Source organism: Vanessa cardui, chromosome 25, assembly GCF_905220365.1.
Source record: "Vanessa cardui chromosome 25, ilVanCard2.1, whole genome shotgun sequence".
In the NCBI taxonomy this organism is placed as follows: Eukaryota; Metazoa; Arthropoda; class Insecta; order Lepidoptera; family Nymphalidae; genus Vanessa; species Vanessa cardui.
In genome coordinates this window covers 6,529,419-6,547,521 of record NC_061147.1, presented here as the reverse complement: position 1 = coordinate 6,547,521, position 18,103 = coordinate 6,529,419, and the positions used below count along the sequence as shown (strand labels likewise).

At 32.3% G+C, this 18,103-nt stretch overlaps 1 protein-coding gene across 3 annotated transcripts in view; it reads left to right on the top strand.

The window, feature by feature from the left end:
• The window catches only part of LOC124540455 (ankyrin-2-like), a 75,881-nt gene that overhangs the window by 39,767 nt on the left and 18,011 nt on the right, over window positions 1–18,103 (top strand). For 2 of the 3 annotated variants that reach the window (XM_047118050.1, XM_047118049.1), the window contains exons 1-28: window positions 114–299; window positions 514–612; window positions 741–878; window positions 973–1,119; window positions 1,233–1,376; window positions 1,777–1,898; window positions 2,170–2,263; window positions 2,764–2,935; window positions 3,391–3,543; window positions 3,900–4,020; window positions 4,242–4,262; window positions 4,503–4,622; window positions 4,974–5,078; window positions 5,334–5,494; window positions 6,037–6,162; window positions 6,524–6,612; window positions 9,798–10,005; window positions 12,182–12,341; window positions 12,854–13,019; window positions 13,238–13,450; window positions 13,532–13,662; window positions 14,054–14,223; window positions 14,397–14,537; window positions 14,961–15,140; window positions 15,739–15,902; window positions 15,983–17,119; window positions 17,209–17,421; window positions 17,805–18,071. In XM_047118050.1, coding sequence (XP_046974006.1) covers window positions 243–299; window positions 514–612; window positions 741–878; window positions 973–1,119; window positions 1,233–1,376; window positions 1,777–1,898; window positions 2,170–2,263; window positions 2,764–2,935; window positions 3,391–3,543; window positions 3,900–4,020; window positions 4,242–4,262; window positions 4,503–4,622; window positions 4,974–5,078; window positions 5,334–5,494; window positions 6,037–6,162; window positions 6,524–6,612; window positions 9,798–10,005; window positions 12,182–12,341; window positions 12,854–13,019; window positions 13,238–13,450; window positions 13,532–13,662; window positions 14,054–14,223; window positions 14,397–14,537; window positions 14,961–15,140; window positions 15,739–15,902; window positions 15,983–17,119; window positions 17,209–17,421; window positions 17,805–18,071 — 5,019 coding nt within the window. In that variant the 5' untranslated portion in view covers window positions 114–242. Of the gene's footprint in view, window positions 1–95; window positions 300–513; window positions 613–740; window positions 879–972; window positions 1,120–1,232; window positions 1,377–1,776; window positions 1,899–2,169; window positions 2,264–2,763; window positions 2,936–3,390; window positions 3,544–3,899; window positions 4,021–4,241; window positions 4,263–4,502; window positions 4,623–4,973; window positions 5,079–5,333; window positions 5,495–6,036; window positions 6,163–6,523; window positions 6,613–9,797; window positions 10,006–12,181; window positions 12,342–12,853; window positions 13,020–13,237; window positions 13,451–13,531; window positions 13,663–14,053; window positions 14,224–14,396; window positions 14,538–14,960; window positions 15,141–15,738; window positions 15,903–15,982; window positions 17,120–17,208; window positions 17,422–17,804; window positions 18,072–18,103 lie in introns of those variants that run through there. The other variant, XM_047118051.1, reaches the window with a different exon arrangement.

Genomic DNA, 18,103 nt, shown 5'->3' with positions numbered 1-18,103 from the left:
CATTTTTAGTTGTAAGAGACGCTTGTTTTCGATAGAAAGGTATTGCCTCTTTTGTTCCATGAATATTAACCGTAATTATTAATTGTTATGTACAGACTGACATCATACGCATCTTGCTTCGTAACGGCGCAGCGGTTGAAGCAAAGGCCAGAGAACGGCAGACACCGTTGCACATTGCTTCTAGACTCGGCAATGTCGATATTGCTGTATTGTTGCTGCAACATGGTGCTGACGTGCGTGCGATGACTGCTGATCATTACAACGCGCTACATATTGCCGCTAAACAGCATAATCATGACGTGAGTTAATAAGAATTTTTATATGTATTTTTGTTGGAAATAAAATTTCATTCAATTCAAAATCGGTACTAATTAGTAAAGATATACCAAATTATATATTATTATTAAACACATAAACATCACTTAAAGAATGCTAATCAAAACGATATTATGGTGTAATTTTGTATAATGTTTTTTCCATAAATGTGCGTCATGATTCCAATTTGATTCACAGGTTGCGGCTGCTCTTATTGAGCATAATGCTCCTTTAACTGCAACTACTAAAAAAGGATTTACAGCACTTCATCTTGCTGCTAAATACGGAAATCTTAAGGTAAAATTAAATTTAAAATACAAGAAACAACATTATTCTGAGAAACAAAAAACTAAAAAATGTACGCAATAATAAAATATCAATATTACGTATATCAAGTAAACGAAACAAGTAATTTTTGTCTCTAGGTGGCGAACTTGCTCCTCGCTCACGGAGCATCACCAGACCAGGCCGGTAAAAATGGCATGACTCCACTTCACATCGCTGCTCAGTACGATCAGCAAGCAGTCGCTAATACATTGCTCGAAAAAGGAGCTGATGCTAAGGTAATATCTACGTGACACGAATGACTGAAATAATTCAACAATTTCATATCCTATTTTATGACTAGTACTAACTTTTTGTCGTGCTTTTGTTTAGGCAATTGCTAAAAATGGACATACTCCATTACATATAGCAGCTCGTAAGAACCAGATGGAAACAGCAGCTACTTTGTTGGAATATGGTGCGCTGACTAACGCTGAATCAAAGGCTGGTTTCACACCTTTGCATTTGGCAGCACAACAGGTCAGTAATACCTGGCACAAAACACCATACTACTTTAGATTGATCAATCAAATTCTGATATAGTCTTGGTATAGAATTAAGAGTACTTATGACCTATTGCTTTCGGTTTCCAGGGTCATACGGAAATGTGCTCCCTCCTTTTGGAACATGGAGCAGAAGTAGATCAACAGGCTAAGAATGGTCTCGCAGCTCTACACCTCGCTGCTCAGGAGGATCGCGTGCCAGTAGCTCAGCTCTTGGTCAAGAATGGTGCTGAGGTGACTATTGAAATTCATTTTGATTTTCATAAGATTTTTAATTTCAATGAAGAATTTCTCTGTAAAGATAATAATACATAAAAAATGGAATGTTTCTAAATATTATCGTCAAATTTATTTAGAAATAATGACATTTGTTGAAAATAAAATTGACTAATAAAAATTAAGATATTGTATTTATTATATTCATTTAAATTAAGACTGTTGAGCAAATTTTAAGTATTAATAAATAAATTGCATACAAAAATTAAATAAATATATAAGATTGAGAGAAAAAATCTTAATATAAGTACAATTACAGCAATACCCAATTTTACTAAATACATCCAAAACTTTGTTTTAAATTGGAATTTCGTGATGTTATATATATTTAGACTAATGTAAACCGTTTATTGTTCAGGTGGATATTTGCACTAAGGGCGGTTACACACCTCTGCACATCGCCAGCCACTATGGTCAGGCTAACATGGTGAGGTACTTGCTTGAAAACGGCGCGTCAGTGAAGGCACAGACAACTCACGGGTAATATAACACAACCTTATGCACAAATTTCTATAACATTCGAAACCAACTCATTCTCATTTTTTTTAATATTGTAAGCTATTTGAAGAAACTAGAACCAATTAGAGGATTTTCTTTTTTGGATTTATTATTTTAACTCAAAAATAATTAAGGCTATACAATAATCCATGCCAATATCACACTTTTAAAACACTTTTATTATTACAGGTATTAACTTAACTTTATTTCACCTTTGTGAAATGTATTGATATCTATTCTTGTGGCTCACCAGATATACCGCCTTGCACCACGCAGCTCAACAAGGACACATCAATATTGTCAATATACTCCTCGAACACAAGGCAGATGCTAATGCAACAACTATCGTAAGTGTACTTAGCTAAATTTTGTTATCGGATTTTATGCTCTCTTAATTTACCAAAACAATACTAATCTTCAAGGCATTTGCAAAATATTGGCCGAAATTTATTATGTATGAACCATAAGTTGTAAAAATTGTCCAATTTTATTTATAGATTTTTATAAAAGAAACTATACTCAATACTTTAAAAGGACATATAGTCTGAAATAAATGATTTATTATTATTTAAACTAAACTTTTGTTATTAAATTATAAAAAATAAAAAATGTTTATTGTGTTACATACAATACTTAATCTAAAGACGGGTTAGGAACCAAAGCCTAGTAAGTTACTAGGAAAGACTAATACTTGTGTTAGGATAGCCCGCTCTTCCGTTACGAAAAAAAATGTAATGCATGTACAGTATTTTAAAACAATAAAAATAACTTAAACCAAAACTAAGAGTAATATGTGTGTGTGTGTGTGTTTTTGTGTTATGAAACCAAAATCAAATTATTCTTTCAGAATGGCCAAACTCCCCTGGATATAGCCTCAAAGCTAGGCTACGTTACGGTAATGGAGACCCTTAAGGAGGTATCAGAACCGTCACTCGCTCCGGCGTCCCAAGACAAATATAAAGTCGTAGCCCCTGAAACTATGTTGGAAACCTTTATGTCCGATTCCGAAGAGGAAGGAGGTGAGTTATATGGAAATGGATACTGCGGAATTATTTGGATAATTCGTTTTACTCGATTCGGTAGATTGAGAAGTATTTGAAATATTAGAATGGGAATAAAATTGAATTAATATTTACTACTTTAATTCAGATATACAAATATGAATTAAAAATGGTTACTTTATAAATCTTGACTGCGTGGAATGATGGCAAGAATATTAGCAATATTTCCTTGTTGAATCGTAATTCAGATCCTCTGGCCAAAAAACCCAACCAATTCTTTTCCCACCAGTAGAGGCATTAAGGCTTATTAATTAAAGAATTATTAATTCTTGTTTTATATATACTATGAGGACCAATTCATTGACATGGATTTATGTTTAGCTACAGTATGGGTCATCACCTCATAATATTCGTAATTTAGATAGTACCATATCAAATTATAGTAAATAAATTATAAGATGATATTTTTCTAGGTGAAGATGCTATTCTCAATGATCAGCCATATCGTTACCTGACAGCAGATGATATGAAGTCTTTAGGAGACGATTCACTTCCCATTGACGTGACGAAGGACGAAAGAACTGAATCGGCAATGAGCCACAAAAATATAATGGAGATTTCCCAAGGTATGATAAATATTGTAATCATTTCTATTATAATCATCATACATATATGTAATTATGTATATTTAACTTTATAACGACATAAACTCCGAAAGATTCCTTTGAAAAATTAGAATAAATTTATAAATAATTATAATTTGTTTTAAAAATATCCGGTATGGATAAAAAAGAACACTAGTTTAGTCACGAAAACGTTAACCAAAAATTGTGGGTTTATTTCACAATACAATTTTTCCTTATTTTTTGTGGAATTTATCTCACCCTTAATGGAAGGAAACATCATATATATCCACCATCTGTTAAGTCCACTATGACTTACCAGTATTCGCCTCAAAAATTGGTAATTTTACATTTAACAGGATCAGTGAACGGCATACCATATCAACCTCAACAAGAAGTGGTCGTCAAAAGCATCAGCCGTTACAGCACCAGTCAAGCTCCTGAGGGTTATTGCTACAATGTTGACCCTACTCAGCCCAAGTCAGTAACCAAATATCTTACGAATATGATAATCAAAGTATATTTGTAACACCGCTTAAAATATTTTAATACTGTTTTCAAATTCTGAATATAGGTAAAAAAGAGGTAGGTATTATTTTTTAGAAAGTATTTTGGATACTGAAAGTATGACGTACTTATTTCAGATTGATTATAATTATACATTGATTGTTGCACATGCGATTCTGGATAATGGCCAACAGGAAAAAACTTCAATGGAAAAAGTGAGTCACTATTTTTGTATTTTCAAATCAAGAGCAATTACTAACAAGTGAATAATCTAATTATTCAAGACTGTCTGCGATACTGTTATTTGTTTTTTGTCACAAATTTGTTTCCTTGATTTAAAATGACTTAACATTAAAATCATTGGTTTCATCATCTATTTGTGTGTTTGTTTAATGTTGTCATAATTAATAAGTCTACTTTTCATAAATAGTGTATGTCATAAACCTGTCCACCAGTTTCCTGGTGTCGTTCCTGGTGGACGCTCGGGGCGGAGCCCTGCGTGGGTGTCGCGGAGGCGGCGTGCGCGTCATCGTCCCACCACTTTCTGCCCAACAACCTACGAGGATTACTTGCAGGTCAGTCTGATTTCCATTTTCCAGCAATTCCTAACAAACCTAGTTAGTATAACTCAAGCTCAAATTACTCTATTCAATATAGAAGCATTACACTTGCTTATTGATAATCAAATTAAACAGTACCACCGATTCGGAAAAGAAGATACCCTGTCCTGAGAAGAACCAATAACCAACCTGTTAATAAACCGATTCTAGCAATCAGGTCTATATTATATCTTAAATGCCGCGCAGTAGAATTGATGACCTGTCTACAAAATGGAAGCACCAAAAATATTGCTGTACGACTAACTAATAAGTATGTATTGGAGTCACTGTATTCCTTGTTAAAGCAATCTTAACAACTTGTTTCAGATACTTAAAACCATCTCGAATTAATCACATGCCCCCATTAATGGAAGGCGAGGCCCTCGCTTCCCGTGTGCTGGAGATGGGTCCCGTGTCGGCGAAATTCTTGGGGTATAATATTGAAATTAACATTAACATAGTAAAACTTACTTATTACACACTCTGTTTGATGATATTTGACGTGACATATATACTACCAATACTATACTGTATTTGGTGAAATACTATTATCATCAACAAAAGAAGCGTTAATGATAATTGAAAATACACGGAATATATTATTTTTAACACAATTATATTTTGGAAAAAATATGCTTCAAGGAAAGTTTTCCAAGAATTTATTAACGAAAACATTACCTTTGACAGACCGGTTATCCTAGAAGTGCCTCATTACGCATCTCTAAGAGGCAAAGAGCGCGAGATTGTTATCCTTCGATCTGATAACGGCACCAGCTGGAGAGAACATAACGCTGATGCAACTGATGATGTCGTCCAGGATATTTTACACGAGACTCTGGAGATTGAAGGTAGTATTACAACAGTTAAAAAATAAGGTTATATTGGTTAAAAAACACACGGGCAAGATACTTGATAGAGACAAATGCATTGTACCAAGTAAACCGGATATTATACCTGATATATCTTAAAATATTAGGTTGGAGAAAAAGTTCTGTCGTATTTTAAACAAGCAGGTACTTTTTTCTTTTAAATATAAAATGTGGCTGGTGAGTCATTGGGATTTTTACCTGAAAGAAGGCAAGAAGTTGTTACAAAAATTATATTATATATATTATATATGTATAGTATTATATACAATTGATTCACATTAAATAAATATTTTTATAAATGAATTCAAATATTTTGTTTAAAATACGACAGAACTTTTCCTCCAACGTATTACTTGGATAGAATAGAATAGAATTGAATAGAATAGAATAAACAAAATATAAAACATATTTTGTTTATTCACAATAACAATAAAGTATATTTAACAAACGATGACCTTTGTCAAACTTCCGAATTTGTTGCCAATGATAACGGCTATGACAATAATCACAATCTTTATCAGAAACAAATGACGACGAAAAGGGCTGGGACGCACCTCGCGTCACGCGCATTCTGACACACGACTTCCCACAATACTTCGCGGTGATATCCCGCATCCGGCAGGAGGTGCATGCCATAGGACCTGAAGGTAATGAATTCAAGATTTTACTGGAATTTTTATCATTATATGTCAAAATATAAATTTGTTAAAGAATGACGTCATCGTTTTAATAACAAAGAGTAATTAATATATGTCAAATGTCAAAAAATATATCCAACCTCCTTTATAAGCCTATTGACGTAAGTAGTAGTAATTAACAATAATACTCAAACCTTATAAAATTAAACAATAAAAATTAAACTCTTTAAAGCCGTCTAATTTAGTATGTTACTAAGTTGAGAAGAGTAAATATAGTTTGGCTCTTGAATATTTTCCAATATCCTCAATTGATTTAAATAATACTAAGTAATTTAGTGTCAGCCATATTGACTTTCTTATTGTTCATTAGGTGGCATGGTCTCAAGTTCCGTCGTTCCTCAAGTCCAGGCCGTATTTCCTCAAGGAGCCCTCACCAAGAAGATCAAAGTGGGCCTCCAGGTAAACCTTTTCAAACCACGTAAGGGTGTTAAGGATATGAATTTAAAAAAGATAACCGTCAACAACGTGTCAAAGAAGAAACGGTTCTCCTTAATTTGGTAGTGTTATATTTATAATTATATAGATTTAGTTATAAGATAAAAAATAGTAAAGATCAGTATTTTTCACAGTGATGTCGTATACAATAATAATGAATTTCGACTAAGTCGGTATATAAACAATACTTATGAATTGTAACGAAGTAATAGATAAGTTAATTTTAAACCTTATGTAATAACCTTAAAGCCTTAAATATTTTTATAATGGAATTTTAATGATTAGACCAATCTCTCAATTTTAAATCTTTAATTCAGACTTAACAGGTAATTTTAGTATTATCTTATGTTTGTTAAAGTCGCCAAAACTAATTACTTAGAAACAAAATAGGTGTGAGAGATTATGGGTTAATTTGGCTTTAAAATTAATATAGAGATTTTAAGTAAAATTTTGTAGCCAAGTCCGTTTTGAATACTTATTGGATCCGCTAAAAATGGTAATATGTTCCATATATAGGCTTTAACGTTATTATAAATTTTATTATATTAGTACATTATGAAGAAATGGATTCCTTCCTATCAGAAATAACGGGTTAGCTTCGGGATATGATTTTCCATTTATTTAAGAAAATATATTATATTCTTCAATCCTTAATTTCTTTAACCTTGCAGAATTAAAAATCAATTAGTCTGATTACAGCAGATTGATTGTCCAACTTTAGAACTGGTGGAATCTTACAAACAAGTGTAGTCCAGATTGCAAGTTACCAAGCCTGGATAGGTGTTCCATTTTTAAATGTTATATCTTCTATTTGAACGTTCGATTTGTCTGAAATTAACAAAAGAGGATCAAAAAACAAAATATAGTGTTCCAAATTTGAAAAATGGATCCCAGTTTTTATTTTGGACAATCAATTTGCGTAACATATCAAAACTATATCAGCTAGAGATTTAGTCATTATTATAATATGTTCAGAAGGAATTCACTAGTATGTAATCTGAATTTGTTTGAAAGACATAAAGTCTGTGTGGTTGATGTTGTATGCACTTCATTACCAAAATTGTGTTCTCTATATTAACGAATCAAAATGCCATGAAACCTACAGAAGTACAAATGATGCCAAATTTTTTTCATATACATTTAGTTTTTGACACACTTAAGAGATAATAGTTTAGTTTATTTATTGTTTTGTATAAGACAGAATATTTACATAATCGTAGGAAATATTAAATTTTCGTACCCTTAATTTGCTAGCTTAGATGTGAGGAATTGTTTATCCCTAGGAATAGTATAAATAATCGTTGATTCTATTCTTGACATTGAAATAAAGAGTAACATAAATTATATAAAAACACAGGAACAAATGGCAGATTTCGACTAAGAGGAAAGGCAGAAAATCTGTCTTTATAGGATGATTTTTATATTTTTATTTGGCTTTTTTTGTGCCAAGAGGGCACAGATTATTTCGACATGTTACGTGCGATGGAGTAGAGACGATGGAGAATGAACAGTAACGAGATTACATATACACATACATTACATTTACAGGCTTAATTAAATTTTGAAGGCGTAATAGGCTCTTTGTTAACACATAACCTAAAACAACATAATGATAAATAATTAGATATACATGAATTATTATTAACATACGAGACCAATAAGGAAGACATTAAAAGGATTTCACATTCGTTGAACAATTTATTCTTAAATTAGACGATACTTTTTCTAAGTGTTCGAAATGCATTGTTTTTCAACTATTTTAGGATTAATTACCAAATGGTAATTATGAAACTAACAGCACAGTTACTAGTAGTCGCCCGCAGAGCTCGAGTTTAGGGTTTTGGATGTGTCAGGCAAAAAAATAGCCCATATTCTTTCTTGGAGTTCAAGTTTGCTTCATACCAAGTTTTTGGAAATTTACCAAGAATGGAATCATCATTATTTCAAGGACATTTTGTCGATAACAATATGAATATTCAATATATTTCAGAATCTCATTTAATATTAGATAATAGTACATAGATTTTTTACGTTCATACTAAAATAAGGACTTTTAAAAAGTATTTCATGACATACGGTTACCACATATCGTTACCAAAACGTTACCATTGTAAGTTAAGTAAAAGCGTTACTCCTTAAAATGTTATACCCAATAAATTTAGTAGTCACTTAAAACATGTAGATGAAAAAATAAATAAAAAAATTGATGTCAATACTTTGTTTTCAATTAAAATAAGCGTTTCTGAATATGATATGAAATCACGTGATACTCACACTGCGTGTATGATGATCTATTCCTTGTTCTCTAGTTGGTCTTTAGGTTAAAATTAGCATGTAAATGTTGACATAAGTTTGAACGTAGATTATGTAAGTAACATAAGATCTCTATTTAAATATGAGATTATGAAACAAAAGGCAGATCGTGGAATATTATAGGGAAGCAATGGATGCTAATACGAATTACCTATCGTGTGTTTAGTAATTAAAGTGTCAGCACGTTTAATGTGTTATATATTTTGATTTTGTATTCGCTTTTCTTGCGTCACTATAATGTTCTGTACGCTACATCAGCCTTTTATTTTATAATTGATGATTTGAATATTTATTATGTATATAGAATAATACAATATTTTGTGTGCTCAATTTAATGGAGTGACGTTGTTTAGGCGTAGGAGTAATTTTAAGGAATTGCTAAATTTATTGGGTAATGTCTGTTTTACGCTTAAGTTATTTATAAAAAAAAAAAACAGTGTTATACGAATGTGAACTTTATTTCCTAAAGACCAAACGTGAGATATGCATGATTTATTTTGTTTGCAAGCTTTATGAATAATGTTTTTTGCATTTTGATTTTAATACGCATGTGTGAGGAATATCAATTAAATGTTGTTTATCGTTTATGTGCTTTTCCCCGTGGTTTCATATATTCATTATCGCTTATTTATTGCACCATTTATTCACCTTTTTCTGTTATCAAACACCATTTAAAATTGTGAGCTTTGAATGTATGATGAAAAAAAAAACGCAAAATTATGGGTGAGTCAGTTTTTCTTACTTTTCTTTGTCGGTATATCGATCGTTTGGTCTTTAGCTAATTGTTTTTTTTTTATGATTTCAATCAACAATTTTCATGGATATAAATTTCACAGGCACAGATAATAGATTCGGAACTGACTGCGAAGCTTCTAGGCCGTGGTGTTGCGGTATCACCCGTGGTCACGGTTGAACCCAGACGAAGAAAATTCCATAAAGCCATAACCCTCAGCATGCCAGCTCCTCGTCCCCACACTCAAGGGATGACGAACCAGTACAGCACGTCATCAGCCCCAACCCTTAGACTCCTTTGTTCCATATCAGGTAAGATTATGATATTATCGCTTATTACATTACCCCGATTATTAGTTAATGGAAACGAACATTATAGAATTTTTCGTTGATAATAATTTCAAACACATTGAAAGAGATTACTTCCAAAAAGTTTCCAATAACCAATATAGTTTTGTGACGTGTTGCAATGGAGTATGGCTTATTCGATTAGCTAAATGAAAAATAAATTATTCATATGAAAGCTTCGCCAATATTAAGGTAAGTAAGGCTATTGGAATACGCTCAGTAAGAACAGTGCTTAGAATTATATCAACCAATATTCCATTACAACACAATGTTGGAGTAGAAAATATTAGAGAATTCATAAAAATACGTTATATGTAAAATGGCTAGTTAACTTTACATGAGATCAGTAGATAGTTCATAACATTGCGTAAATTTCCATAGACTTATTAACTTCGAAGTCATAGAAAAGTTAGTTAATTTATTAATCATAGTTCTTCTTTCGTATTAATGATTCGAGTACGAGACGTAGTATAATAATTAATATTTTATTAGATAAAAATATTATCCCATAATTCTAGACAAAGGGATAAGCATGTTGATCGAAGAATATATTTAGTTGATAGCTTTATTTTTCTATTTAACTCTACAGAAAGTAACATTCATATTAGGTAGGGTTACATTCGTTAATACATATATCATTATCAAATGGCGCTTATAGCAAATACACAGAGCAGCTAAAGGGACATGTCCCTATGTGTGCGTTTTGTGCGTGTCTACATTGTCTTTGTTCTCGTGTGTTTGTGTGTGTTGCACGCTCACCGTGTACGGCGTTTAATAAAACGCTGTCCGTCTTATCAACGCGCATCAACAGGGGTATTTCGCAAAAGATCTCTCGAAGGTAAAAAAATAACTAGAATTTACAAATAACAATAAAAAATACAATACGTCGGTTAATTTTTCACGTTACGTTATTATAATTTGTCCTTTGAATTTTTTGAATTTCTTTTATCCATTAATCACGATGTCAACATCTATACGGAGATATGATAGATATAGAGTATAGACGTTGATATTACTTTTAATTTTCCCTCTGTCACTTTGAATGCTTTTCCATTTCTTGGCTTTACATACATTCTACCTCTTTGCACGGGCTGGAAGTTTTTGCTTTCTTATATCACTCACACTGTATCATATACAATGAATCTTGGGATAAAGACAATATGCACTGTTGTTTATATATAAAATATCACCGAATAACAGTATAGTGGAATTTATTGTTCAGGATTAATAGTAATTTCGTACACGGCACATTTTGAGAAGTCAGCACAGATGAAACGGTTTTATAAATAAGGATAAGAATCATTCCATCCCGGAACCGTACACCATTCCACATTCCATACAAACGCGTCAGTGTTTCCAACGTTATATTTATTTGCTTCAACTGGTCAGATTATTTTCCAAAACGGCCTATCAGTTTCATTTACTTTTTCATCTATTCTATTATTTTCGTCACTTTTATTTTTCACCTCACTCTTCAGGATTTAATTTGATATGATTTTTTCCGTTATTTTCAGTGATTGTCCTTCGAGAGATCTGTTTTTCGCAAAATCAGACCAAAATTTGTAGAATTCGTCAATCAATTGAACATTGTATCATTGTTTTTTAAATACAGCACTATGCTTAAGTAATTGATAAATTTTATAAAGAGTGTCACATTTTAAATCACTTTTTCATTAAATTAAGACCAACACGGTACGTTATATTTATTATTTCCTATAGTATGTTGTCCTGCTTGGTGTGTGTTTGCTATAGGCCGTTTTGGAACCATTTTGTTTTATTTTCTTATTGTTTGTTAACCTTTCTTATCCAAGTAACCTGGTTACATTGATAACAGATACAACTGTACAAGTAATTCAATTGAAAATAACTTTTATTACATTTTTGTTTTCTTTCAGTACATCTTCCTAACATGTTTATATTAGTTAGTAGAAATGTAAAAATGGAGCGATGTAACGTAATAAATATATCTAGTTTTAAATGCTTATTGCATGCATTACTAAGTGGATTAAGTAAAAATTTATATGGCAGCTGAAAATGGCGTTGTAACAGCTACTGCCTTCGTAGCTTTATATCGGAAATCTTACGATTTATAGTGAATGATTATGTTTCAACTATTTCATTTGTTATGTATTTTGAACAGGAGGAACTAATCGGGCCCATTGGGAAGACGTCACGGAAAATACTCCGTTGACTTTTGTCAACGATTGTGTTTCGTTCACGACGACTGTATCAGCTCGCTACTGGCTCATCGACTGTCGACATGTGGAGGACGCGACTAAAATGGCTACAGAATTGTACAGGTATAAATGTTCAGCGGAGTCGTACTTAATATAAAACTCAAAAACGTTAACAGCCTGTAAATTTCCGACTTGGCTAAGGCGTCCTGTCCCTTTTGAGGAGAAAAAAGTTTGGAGTATATTCCAACGTCAAACATGAGGCAGAATTTCTTTGAAATTAGTCCCATGCAACCTTCATGTGACTAATTTCTCCTCCTCAAGATTCTCAAGATGTTTTCATTCACCGCCGAGCACGAGATCAATTATAAACACATGAAAATTCAGTGGAGCTTGCCCAGGCTAGAACCCGAAATCATCGGTTAAGATGTACGCGTTCTACCCTCTGGGCCATTTAGGCTCTTTCTATAAAACCCAATAAGGTTTAATTCAATTATATTACAAATTTCATCGAATTATCTGTTATTTGTACTTTACGTTGAATCTTAAAAAGTACTTTCGAAGGAAAATAATACAAAAATGAACTGTTTTAACATCGAAGAATGAAACTTACGTTGTTGTTTATATACTTTTTTTAGGGAAGCTATTCATGTACCATTTATGGCGCGTATAGTGGTTTACGCAAAGCGTACGGATGAGTGTCAAGCTCAGTTGCGTATGTTCTGTGTGACTGATGATAAAGAAGATAAGGCCTTGGAAAGGATCGAACGTTTCATACAAGTGGCTAAGAGTCGTGACGTTGAGGTGAGATTCAGTTCAGATTGCAAGGATGGTAATTTTGTAGATTGAGTTAAATATTTTTGCAAGAAAACTGAAATCAATTTTGGTACTTATTCGAATTCTGCTTTATTTCAATCAATCACTTTTACATTATATATGTTTTACGACGTTGCACAACTCAATGGGATTAGAACAATATTTTTTTGTGTCGAAATCTAATTTATTGTTGGTCATCTATATAGGTCCACGAGGGTAAGCCAGTTTACCTAGAGTTTGGTGGAAATCTAGTACCAGTGGCCAAATCTGGCGAACAGCTGTCGATACCTTTCCGAGCTTTCCGCGAGAACCGAGTTGCTTTCCCAGTGATGATAAAAACTCAAGATTTGGAGCCGATGTGCCGATGCCAATTCATGAGAGATCCTAAAGTTCCCAAGGGTGAACCTTCACCCACACCGGTAAATATTAATCGACGACATATTCTGAAATATTAACGGACATATTCTTACCATTTTTAACTATTTTTTTTTGCTTCTAAGATTGCCGTACTCAACATAATGGTACCAGACGATTTATTGGTAGAAAGAACATCTCCAATACCGGCAGATATGGTACCACGACGAACCGAGGAACAGGAATTAATTTGGCGTCAAAGGCTTAGTGATCCAAGGTAAAAAAATATATATTAATGATATGAGGGCAAATATTATTTTAATAAGAAAATGTTCTTTACCATATTCAATGACATATTGAAGACCTACCAGTATATAGGACAGTAAGTAAATAAACAGATGGTATGTAAGTGTATCCACTGCGCAAGGTTAAAAATAAATGTAAAGGCAAGGTTATTCGTAATAAGATTGGTCGATACTGTAATAGGATTAACCCGATTTTACTCATCGGCTCGGTATTCTAGACTGAAGTAAGTCCTGAATGACTGAAACGCAATTAAGCTGTGTTATTCTATTCTAGTGCCTGTCTGAGTAAACAGACGTAAAAAATAAAATTTTAATATTACCTAATCTTGATATTACATAAATTTGATAATATTGTGATTTTAGATTGGAAGATATTTGTATTTTGCTCGGTAAAGATTGGGTGGCTTTGGCTTATGAGCTAGGAGTGAGTGTCGCAACTGTTAACCAGATACAAGCGAAGCGAATAACTGCAGCTGAGCAAGCTCAGTTGATGCTAAAACTTTGGAAGACTCAATCTGGAACTAAGGCACAAGGTATTTCGTTAATTTTTACTTCAAATTATGTTTCACTAAAACATACTCTTAATTTTTCGATTTATTTTTTATTAAGGCTTCATTTTTTGGTGGTCAAATATATATCCTTATAAACTAGGAAAGCAAATAATAAGGTGATTTTAATTTTTAAAACAATATCACATATATTATAGATAATTCATTGGAACTTGCACTATGTCGTATCGGAAGGGACGATATTATTGCTCCGCAATCGGAAATGACAAATGAGAGACGTATCCAAAGAAATATATATCAAGAGAGACAAGAATCAGAAGAGATTGAAGCATACAAAGGTAATAGGATATTAATTGTTTTGTACAATCGAGTTAAGAAAAGATTCGTCATCTTAAGATCAATTTTGGTGTCTTAGTATGAGCTATAATCTTTACCGATCAAGTGTGACATATTGATTTGATGTTTAGATTCAAAAGGTACTAAGAGTTTAAGACTTGAAAAAAGAACGAATTTCAAAACTTACATAGGTTTTCTTACTCTGACTGTACATGAAATTATAGCGATCCATTGAAAGGATCACCGTGATATATGAATGTATGATATTGATTAGTTAAAATTATAATTTGACTCATCTAAACACTATGTTGTTTCTCTTAAACAAGTTTTGAAAAAAAATAATTACCAGATAAGAATTCTATAAATATATTATAAAAATAAATGAAAAAGATAAAAATACTAACATTGTTTCATAATATCAATAGCTGAAGAGGACAATAAGCTCAAGGAGAATATTTATGATGATAATGAATTTGAAGAACGTACGCGTACAGAGGACCTAGACCAAGACGAAGCTAAATATTCTCCAGAAGAAAAATCAGTGTTAGAAAAAAGCGAAATGGATAGAACTCCTACACCGAGTGAAGAAAGCGAAGAAGATGAGGGTACGTATTTAATACAAACTGTGCCCTCGACCTTATACGCGTTTGAATGTAACAAAAAAAATATTAGTCTAGCCTAAGCTACTCCTTATTATATCAGTTATCTACCAGTGAAAGTCCTAACAAAATCGGTCCAGCCATTCCAGAGATTAGTCGGAACAAACAGACAGACTAAAATTGTAAAAAATGTTACTTTGGTATACATACTTTTTTTCCTATTAATAATTAACATTTATTAACATAAAAATTAATAACATTAAATGCTTAAATATATACAAATATAAAATAAAACTAGTTACTGTATAAATCTTAACCGCGTGGAATGGTGGCAAGAATGCTGGCAGCATTTCCCCGTTGAACTGCAATTCTGATCCTAACAAAAAACGAACCAGCCCTCCTGTCACCAGTGGAGGCAATGAGGCGAGGTGTTATACTTTTGATAAAATATATATACCGAGTATACGTAGCCATTGAGTAAAAAAGGACCATTTAAATATTACAAACAGACACTCCCATTTTATTATATGTATAGACTTAAAGGTTGAAATAAAAATAACAATTTTGTTTTACTTGACTAATACATATTTGGTGGATATCGCAGACGTAAAGCGCAGCGTAGCTGAGAGAAAAGAACAAATTACTAAGAAGCTCAGTTGCAGTAAAATTCCTTCATCAAAACAGAAAAAAGAGTTACGCGAAGAGATAATAGAAATAAAGACTCAAATAAAACCTGACATAAAGAAATTTCAAGACATTGAACAACAGGTAATTCTATCGCGTATGCTAATAATTTTCTAAGTATTTTTTTTTAATTACACTTATTATTTATTATTAATATATTTTAGGTTAAAGCAGAGTCGAAAATAGAACAAATTCGCTTAAAAACTTCACCAGATACCGTTGATGTTGATGATGCTAAAGATACACGAAGGGAACAACAGGTTACTGAGAGGAAAGAAGAAATAAAACAAGAGAGACCAATAGAACAATTTAGGAAATTCGATCCATCCTCCCCTGGTAAACCTACACCAAAGCATCTACAGCGACACATGCGAAACGAGTCAATGAGATTTCCATCTGGCGATTTCTCTAATGTCACAATTACTCCTAAGAAGACAACAACGGTAGAAACTCATCAAACAACAACTATAAAACAAACCACTGAAATTAAAACAGACACATTTACTAAGGAACCTATCTCACAAAAAGAAATTGATAGTGCTAGAGTTGAAGAAAAGTTAGACGATGGTGATAAGTCACCCGAATTAGTAACCGATGAAGAAAAGGATATTGCTGAAGCAACTCTGAAAGACAAAATAAATGCATTTGAAACCAAAATATCGAAAGAACCTCTCGAAACACCTAAACAAGTTAAACTCACAAAAGAAGCTTTGAAAAGGCATACACAAGAACAGGACCAGGGGTTGGAATATACACAAGCATTTGTGCGAGATCAGTCTAAGCAAATAACCAGTGATAGTCAACAAGTTTTGATTGAGACTGAGAAGCAAATTCAAACCGTAAAGTCAGTAAAAGAGACGATACAACACTTTGATTCAAAAATTAAACATGATGAAAAACCGAAACAGTTCCCGAAAACTATGAGAACCGACTCAACTTTGGTACAGGTCTCATCTGAAGAGGATAGTGAGTTTTTAAAAAAATCAACCGATTCAGAAACTGAAACAGAATCACAGACAACAGTTAAAATTGAGAAAGACAAAAAACATAAGTATGAAATGACCAAACATTCTTTCGAAAGAAAAATTGATGTTACAGATACTTTTGACTTAAAAATTAAAGAAGACGATGAAGAAAAGAAGGTTGAAGATGATATTGTTAAGCAAGATGATTTAGTGGTTAGTACTTTAGAGCATAAAATTGAAAGACAGGCCGATGAAGTAAAAATAAAAGTAGTTGAGGAACAAACTACAGAAACATTAGAAGAAAAAGACGTTCCTGATGAGAAATTAAAAGACATGGTATATTGTTTTATTCAATTAAAATAGAATTTTTATCTTTAATCTTATTTTTAAATAAAAACTAAAATAAACCTTATGTTAATTTTTAGGTTGAAACTCAACAGTCAATAGCTAGCACAAAATCTGACATTAGCAAACATACTAAAACTGATTCAATAGGTTCAGATGTACAAGATGCTCTTGGCAGGAAAATTTCCCAAGAATCCCCGTTGCCTTCTGGTATTGATAAAACCGATTCATTAGCGGATTTACAACAAAGCACAGAAAGGGATGTAAGCTTTGTGTCTCAAACTGAATCTAAGGTAAAATAATTATTTTGATAAATATAATTAACAGATTTTATATAATTACATATTTGACATCTTCGTAAAAACGAAAAGTTGGTAACTGATTTTGCAATAGTTTTATTGAATTGAATTCAAGCGATCCTTATCGTTTATTTTATTTAAATAAAACAACAATAATCCCTGAAATTGTTACAAGAAATTATTTTTCACTATTATTTGCCAGTGAAACACCTTGCTTGGTAATCAAGTAATTAAAATTTCAAGATAGACCAAACTCCTAGTTCCGTATTTTTAGCATAATAACTCTTATGTAAAATTTAAAGTCAAAAATTTATAACTTATATAATGATTATTCAAACTTTCGAAATGACTTATTCTGGTGAAAAATATTTTTACAGATATATTCAAAAGATTCTAAGCATAGAAGCGATTCATTAGATGAAGCCTCACAATTCTCTGATTTAGAAGATCAAATTGGATTCAGCCCTGCACATAGGCCAGTTTTGGATAAGCCTGTCGATGAAGGAAAAATCTCCGAAATTGATGAAAAAATTATAACTATAACTGACAAAAGTCGGTTTGACACGCTTCAATTTTTAAAATTTGAAAGTGAGCATAGTGCGCAGGCACTTTACCCTACTCTTACAACAAAAGAGACTGAAAAGGTAACATAGTTTTATATAATCGAACTTTTAAC